Raw genomic sequence first — 7,809 nt, 5'->3', positions numbered from 1 at the left:
CTGTGTGGTGGTTGGTGGGTTGACGGGGGCGAGTGTTTTGTTAGGCCGAGGTTCCCTTGTCGTGAGGAGCGGTTGCAGGGAGCAGGGAGGTTGCTGATCTGCTCTGTGTCCCTGCTGTCCTTCCAGAACGTGTACAAGTCCGACCTCCTGTGGCTGAGGGGCATTGGCTGGTCCCCAAGTGGTTCTCTGGACGATGAGAAGAATAAGAGGGCGAGCCTCATCCTGAGTGACAAGAAGTATCGGCAGCACCCGGACACCATCAAATTCACGAGCCTTCCCGACTCGATGCCGATGGTTTTGGCCAAGCACAACTCTGAAATTATGAACCAAGTGAGACTTTCTTGTGTTTTATAGCTGGAAGGAGAGGAGTGCATTTCCCAGGATGTTGGGCTGTCTCCTCCTGGGGCCTGCGTTTTACAGGGGGATATTGGATCTTCTTCATCAGGGACTTGTGTTCCTTGATTTTGATGAATTCTATTTTGTGTGATTGGCGCAGTGATTGGGTGCAATGTGGAAAAGAAAAGGGAGTAGTGTGGGAGAGTTTTGGGATGGGCAAAGGCGTCCGTGAGTCAGTGGAAGGTCGAGTCCCCTTGCTTCAGTTCCCCGAGCTACTTGGCTCTTTGTGTTTGTTGCCCTGTACTTGTGTGGTCTTACTGCACGTTGTACTAATGTTTTCAGCGCTCGTACGTGTCAGCCTGGGAGAAGGATAAAACCAGCGTTCACATCATGCCGGATACACCTGGTATTTTGCTGGCCCAGCAGAACAAGCTGAACTTCAGCGAGGTGGGTGTTTGAGGTGGGGTTGAGTGTTGGTGCCTGGGCACTGCCGCGGCCCGGGAAGGCGTGTTGCTCGAGGCCAACGCCTGTGTGTCTTTCAGAAACTGTACAAGCTTGCGATGGAGGAAGAGAAGAAAAAGGGCTATGACATGCGGGCAGATGCCATTCCTATCAAGGCTGCTAAAGCTTCCAGAGACATTGCAAGTGATGTAAGTAGACAGAAGCCCTTGGCAGCATATTTTCTTCTGTCTTTCTTGACATTTCAGTAGGTGGCAGGTGAAAAATTATAGTATCGTAGAACCATGGAATGGTTTGTTTTGGAAGGGATCTTATATATGTTGTTGCAGCCCTGTCCTGACCAGGGACACCTTCCTATAGATCAGGTTGCTGGAAGTCCCATCCTACCTGGCCTTGAACTGTTACATGATTAAAACTTCCACATCTTACCCTGGCAACCTGTGCCAGTGCATCACCTTCACAGGGAACAATTTCTTCCTAATATCTAGTCTAAATCTCCCATTTTTCCATTTAAAACTGTTCCCCTTTATCCTGTCCCTACCCCCCTTATCAAGAGTCCCTGCCTGCTTCCCTGCAGCCCCTTTCAGCCCTGGGGGGCCGCTCTAAGGTCTCCCCGGAGCCTTCTTTTCTCCAGCTGAACCCCACAACTCTCCCAGCCTGTCCTCACAGGGGGTGCTCCAGCCCCCTGAGCATCTCCGTGGCCTCCTCTGGCCCCGCTCGAGCAGGTCCGTGTCCTTGTGCTGTTGGTGCCCCAGAGCTGGACCCAGCCCTGCAGGGGGGTCTCCCAGAGTGGAGCAGAGGGGAGAATCCCCCCCTGGCCCTGTGCCCACCCTCCTCTGGGTGCAGCCCAGCACACATTGCTGGTTCACAATCAGTTTTCCACCCACCACCCCCCCAAGTCCTTCTTCTGGGGGCTGCTCTCTAGCCCCTCCTCGCCCAGCCTGGGTTTGTTCTGGGGATCACCCCGACCCATGTGCAGGACCTCGCCCTTGGCCTTGTTGAACTCCATGAGGTTTGCGTGGTTCCCCCTCTGCAGCCTGTCCAGGTCCCTCTGGATGGCCCATCCCTTCCCTTTAGAGTATCAACCACACCACCCAGCTCGGGGGTCATCTGGAAACTTGCTGAGGGTGCCTCGATCCCACTGTCCGTGTCCCCAGCAAAGATCTTAAATAATACTGGTCCCAGTACAGACCCCTGAGGACACCACTCATCACTGCTCTCCATTGGGACATCGAGCAGTTGACCACAACTCTTGGAGTGTGACCACCCAGCCAATTCCTTATCCACTGAGTGGTCCATCTGTCAAATCTATATCTCCAATTTAGAGACAAGGATGTTGTGTGGGACAGTGTCAAAAGCTTTGCACTAGTCCAGGTAGATGATTTTGGTCACTTTTCCCTTATCCACCAGTGCTGTAACCCTGTCATAGAAGGAAAACCAAATTTGTCAGGCACGGTTTGCCCTTAGTGAAGCCCTGTTGGCTGTCACCAATCACCTTATCTTCCATGTGCCCTCCCGTAGTTTCCAGGAGGATCTGCTCCATGATCTTGCTGGGCACAGAGGTGAGACTGACTGGCCTATAGTTCCCTGGGTCTTCCTTTTTTCCCTTTTTAAAAAGGGGGGTTATGTTTCCCCTTTTCCAGTCAGTGAGAACTTCAGTTGACTGCCACAACTTCTTGAATATGATGGACAGTGGCTGAGCCACTTCATCCACCAGTTCTCTCAGGGCCCGCGGATGCATCTCATCGGGTCCCATGGACTTGTGCACCTTCAGGTTCCTTAGATGGTCTTGAACCTGATCTTCTCCTGCAGTGGGTGGTTGTTCATTCTCCCAGTCCCTGCCTTTGGATTCAGTTAATTGGACAGTGTGGCTGGAGCACTTGCCAATAAAGACAGAGGCAGAACCAATGTTGAGTACCTCAGCCTTCTCCATGTTAGTTGTAGCCAGGTCTCCCATTTTGTTCATCTGGGGGTACAGATTCTTTCATCTTCATTTGTTGTCCTGTGTACCTGAAGAAACCTTTCTTGTTATTTTTTATATCCCTAGACAAGTTTGATTCCAGCTGTGCCTTGGCTTTCCTGATTCCTTCCCTGCCCTCCCAAGCCATATCCCTGCAATCATCCCAGGATGTGTATCCCTGTCTCCATTGCCTGTGCATTTTGATTTTGTGTTTTAGTTTGGCTAAGAGGTCTTGACTTAGCTAAGCTGGCCTCCTGCCACTCCTGCCTGACTTTCTGCATGTTGGGATTGAGAACTCTTGTGCCTGAAGAAAAATGTCTTTCAGTACCTCCCAGCTCTTGTTTACTCCTTTATCTCTGAGAGCAGTTTCCCAAGGGATCCCATTCACTGTGCCCTAACCAGCTGAAAGGTTGCCTTTCTGAGCTTTTAGGGTATTGACTCTATTTTTTACCTCTCCTATACTCCTCAAGATTGAAAAGTCTACCAGGGCATGATTGCTACAGCCCAGGCTACCTCCAGTCTTGACCTCTTTGATAAGTTCTTCCTCATTAGTGAGCAGTAGGTCCAGCACTGCCTCCTCCGGTCAGGATTCCATCACCTGTACTAGGGAGGTGTCCTGGACCACTTGCTGTGCTGATTTTCCAGCAGATGTCTGGGTGGCTGAAGTCCCCTATCCGGACCAGGGCCTACAAGAGTGATGCTTTCTGCAGTTCAAAACTGAATTCTTCCTCAACCTCTTCTCCTTGATCAGGTGGCCTGTAGTAGGGAGCAATAAAAAGTTTCCTTTGTTAGCTGAGTCTCCAATATTCACATGTAAATTCTCAACACGAGCATTGCAATAGTGTCGAGTGGCTCCTTGTCACTCTTAGATAGTGGCTTTAGGTCTGCAGCTGAGGCCATGCACCGGGATGGGAGAACAAAACTTCTGAGCACTGTGTGGGAGAACCTGGTGCAGTGGCATGTGTCAGGTGCTGTGGGCTGAGGGGCTGTGGGGGTAAGCACAATCAAGACTGTGCAGGATGAGGCCCAGGTTACCAGCTAGAGCAGTCCAGTGGACTTCCCCAACTTTTGCACCGTGCTGCTGAGCTGGCCACTCAGTGGGGGCACTCAGGTTGTGTGGAGACCCTGTCCGCTGGTGTGTGTCGCTCCTGCTTCCCGAGCTGGGTTAGAGCTGTCATCTGGGCCTCCATGTGCCTCCTGTGCCCCAGTGTGGGTGTGAGGTTGAAGAGTAGCACACAGTAGTGTTACGCTGCACATAGACCCCTCTTCACGTGGTGATCTTGCCAGGCTCCATTAGCAAAGTGCTCGCTCTCAGGTGCTGCCACAGAGTCATGTCAGAAGGGCGAAGAGCTGGTCTGAACCTCACTGAGCTTCTTTCACCCTGCAGTACAAATACAAAGAAGGGTATCGCAAGCAGCTTGGGCACCACATCGGGGCCCGGAACATCGAGGATGATCCAAAGATGATGTGGTCAATGCACGTAGCCAAGATCCAGAGTGACAGGGAGTACAAGAAAGCCTTTGAGAAGACAAAGACACACTTCAGTAGCCCAGTGGACATGCTGGGAATCGTGTTGGCCAAGAAATGTCAGGAGCTGGTCAGCGACATTGATTACCGCCACTATCTACATGGATGGACTTGCCTGCCAGACCAGAATGATGTTATCCATGCTAGGAAGGCCTATGATCTGCAGAGTGATGTGAGTACTCGCTGATAAGTGTTGGAGTTCTAAAGTGTATGGAATTTCCTTGAAGTATAAACTACAGAAGCTGCTTGAGATGTCTCTCATATATTGTTTTTTGACATTGTGTTGTTCTTTACCTGGTCCAAGCAAGGTAATAAGATTATTGGGAGTGATTGAATCCATTTTTAAAGGAAGTTGAGTATTATGAAGGTTTACATACAGCTAATCAGTTAGCTGTACAATAGAATTAGCTGCATATAATCCTTCATAATAGACACTCTTAATACCTTTATATGCAGTATAACTGCATATAAAGAGGAAATTGCCTAGTATGACTTTCTTTCTTTAGTTGGATGACTTAGTGGACAGAATTCCTTTGTTCTGTCCTGGAGAAAATGGTTGAAGTTAAGACCTGCTGTTCTTAGCAGGTGACCATTTATTTGTTGTGAACAAACATCACAGGAAAAGTTTATACTGACTTTCAGGATTTTGTTTTAATCCCGTTACTCTCTGACCATTCCCCAACATGCTGTTGGGTGAGTGATACCTCTTGAAGACAAATATGGGGTCTGAACGTAAGTTGCTAACAGACATCGTTTTGCAGATTGAACTAGGAGGAGGGCAGTTTACAGAAAGTAAACACTATTTGCACAGTATATATGACATGTTTAACTGGCAATAATAATGAGCCAGCTGTTTTTGTATTTTGTAATAGAACTGCTACAAGTCTGACCTTGAATGGCTGCGGGGTGTTGGTTGGGTCCCAATTGGTTCCTTGGACGTTGAAAAAGCCAAGAAGGCAGGAGAGATCTTGAGTGATAAAGTGTACCGTCAGCCTCCAGACACAATCAGGTTTACTAGCGTCCCCGATTCTCTACAGATGGTCTTAGCCAAGCAGAATGCAGAGACAATGAACAAGGTGAGTCTTGATTTGATTAAGTAACATGTCAGCTGTCTCCACCTAAATCCTGGAGACACAACTGGAAATACAAATGTGTGAATGCTGTGTGAGATTGCAGCACAGCGAGGCTTTAAAAGTGTGAGTTACGTTCTTGGTAATCAACAGGTCACTTATTTTCAGCAAGTGCTAATTTAATAATATCTTCCAAGTTACCCAGTTAAATTGGAATTACCAATTGTGAAGCTTTTCACATAGTCTACTGTGTATCTAGACTTGACTTTGATTTAATTTTTAATACGGCAATTTGTCTAATAAATCTAATAATTTATCAAGTTTATCTAGTAATTAATAAGCTATATCTTTTAGCACACTCTTTGAAACATCCATATTTTAAACAATTCATTGGAGTACTTAAAATGTAAGTTTTTCTGAATCTGTGGTCCTGATTTCAATCCTATTTATGGCAATAAAACCATTTCCCTTTTTAAACACGCCTTGTTCTTAGAGTTTAGATCTCTCTGTGTCTGATTGGCATTCTGTGCCTTCTTTTAAACATTTTAACAGAATTCCTTCTAGGTTACTAACTTTTAATCTGGACATTACGTATCTAGAAGAGTGAGTATAAAGTCTCATCGCTATATAAGAAGTAAGGATTTTTTAGACTTGGAGTACAGATCTGTAATTCTTCTTCTGTTTCAGAAGACCTCCAATTAGTCACCATTTTCCCCCCGCTTTAACATGCATTATTTTTCCCGCAGCGTTTATATACTGAGGCCTGGGATAAAGACAAGACACAAATCCACATCATGCCTGATACACCTGAAATCACACTGGCAAAGCAGAACATGCAAAACTACAGCGTGGTGAGTGTGTTAGCTCTCCAAACGTAACAGGTCTGCTTCAGGGCTGGCTCAACACTATTCTGATAAACCTCATGTAGATGATACCCTCAGTTTCTTTAAGTAACCCCCAATATTTATCCTCAAAATTGTGACTTCAAAACCACCATTTGCATATTTGTAAGTAGCACGCACATACAACAGTGAGCACTATGGAGAAGAAATTCCATGAGAAGTTGTATGTCTCCAGTGAATTTCTGGGAGTCATTTCTGCCAGTGTGCACATGGTTGGGAAGGCACAAAATTAATTCCAATATTGGAAATACCAAAAAGGTAATTTCCAGCAGAAATCTGAAGAGCAGTAATCCCAGTATTGAATGTTTAGGCAAATAAATTCACATCAATAAGAGGTGGCTTCATAAAGCAACTTTTACTCCACTTGTATAGAAGAATAGTTTGTCTGTAAAATTTTAGCCAATGTTATGTTATTTAAAGTCTTGAAAGAGAAAAATTTCTAGCTAATGTATTTAGCAAAGATCTTCCTTTGATAAGAATTTATCAGCCACTGATCTGGGGCTTTGAGTTAAGAAAGTTAGATAAAACTGGGTTAGAATAAACCTTAACACAGTTTGTTTAAATCCACTCTACTTATGTGCAGTTTATTTTGCATAAAATGTAATAGATGGAACTTATGTGAATCCCGTTGTTTACTTCTTTACTTAGAAACTCTACAAACAGGCCATGGAAGAAGCAAAAAAGAAAGGCTATGATTTGAGGAGTGATGCTATCCCCATTCAAGCTGCCAAAGCATCCAGGCAAATTGCCAGTGATGTAAGAAACTGCTGTTTTGTTTCTTTATGTGCTGACATCTGATTTCTGCAACCTGAAAGTTATCATCTGGATTCTGTAAAAGGCATTTCAATTATACTGTGATCTCAAAGAATAGATTTTTGGAAGAAAATTATTATATATGTTTAAAGACTTAATTGTAAAAATTAAATGTTGACAAGTTATAAGGACAATATAATGCTGCTACCGTGTTAATTTTGTAGCTCATAAACCCATATCTTTAAATCTTTGACGTATGTATATTATTATCTTTAATAAGGATTAAATATATTTAATAAGGAGAGGATTATCACTAATACTACTGAAGAGGGTTTTTTTCAAAAAAGCTTAGTTAAAAAACTCTGTTTAGGGTTCTAACTCAAACCTCAAAAATTTAATATGAGAATCCATGTTATCAGCCCCAGAATTGCTTTGACAGTTTGGGTTTTTTTTTCACTACAGGTTATAGAAAAATTTGGAGAGTTTATTATTAGAAATATTTAGTATGAGTAACTGATATTTAGAGGTGATATAGAAATATAATATCTTGAATTACATTTCAGTACAAATACAAAGAAGGGTATCGCAAGCAGCTTGGGCACCACATCGGGGCCCGGAACATCGAGGATGATCCAAAGATGATGTGGTCAATGCACGTAGCCAAGATCCAGAGTGACAGGGAGTACAAGAAAGCCTTTGAGAAGACAAAGACACACTTCAGTAGCCCAGTGGACATGCTGGGAATCGTGTTGGCCAAGAAATGTCAGGAGCTGGTCAGCGACATTGATTACCGCCACTATCT

The 7,809-nt window shown here is 44.9% G+C and overlaps 1 protein-coding gene across 1 annotated transcript in view; it reads left to right on the top strand.

Moving 5' to 3' along the window:
* NEB (nebulin) overlaps positions 1 to 7,809 on the top strand; it is a 112,202-nt gene that overhangs the window by 40,804 nt on the left and 63,589 nt on the right. The window contains exons 44-51 of the mRNA XM_026852536.1: positions 127 to 330; positions 679 to 783; positions 879 to 986; positions 4,143 to 4,454; positions 5,155 to 5,358; positions 6,099 to 6,203; positions 6,903 to 7,010; positions 7,571 to 7,809. Of these exons, the coding sequence (XP_026708337.1) occupies positions 127 to 330; positions 679 to 783; positions 879 to 986; positions 4,143 to 4,454; positions 5,155 to 5,358; positions 6,099 to 6,203; positions 6,903 to 7,010; positions 7,571 to 7,809 (1,385 nt within the window). The remainder of the gene's footprint in view (positions 1 to 126; positions 331 to 678; positions 784 to 878; positions 987 to 4,142; positions 4,455 to 5,154; positions 5,359 to 6,098; positions 6,204 to 6,902; positions 7,011 to 7,570) is intronic.

The sequence above is a fragment of the Athene cunicularia genome (assembly GCF_003259725.1).
Source record: "Athene cunicularia isolate RWA chromosome 7 unlocalized genomic scaffold, athCun1 chr7_part1, whole genome shotgun sequence".
Lineage (NCBI taxonomy): Eukaryota > Metazoa > Chordata > Aves > Strigiformes > Strigidae > Athene > Athene cunicularia.
This window is presented reverse-complemented; position numbering and strand designations above follow the sequence as displayed.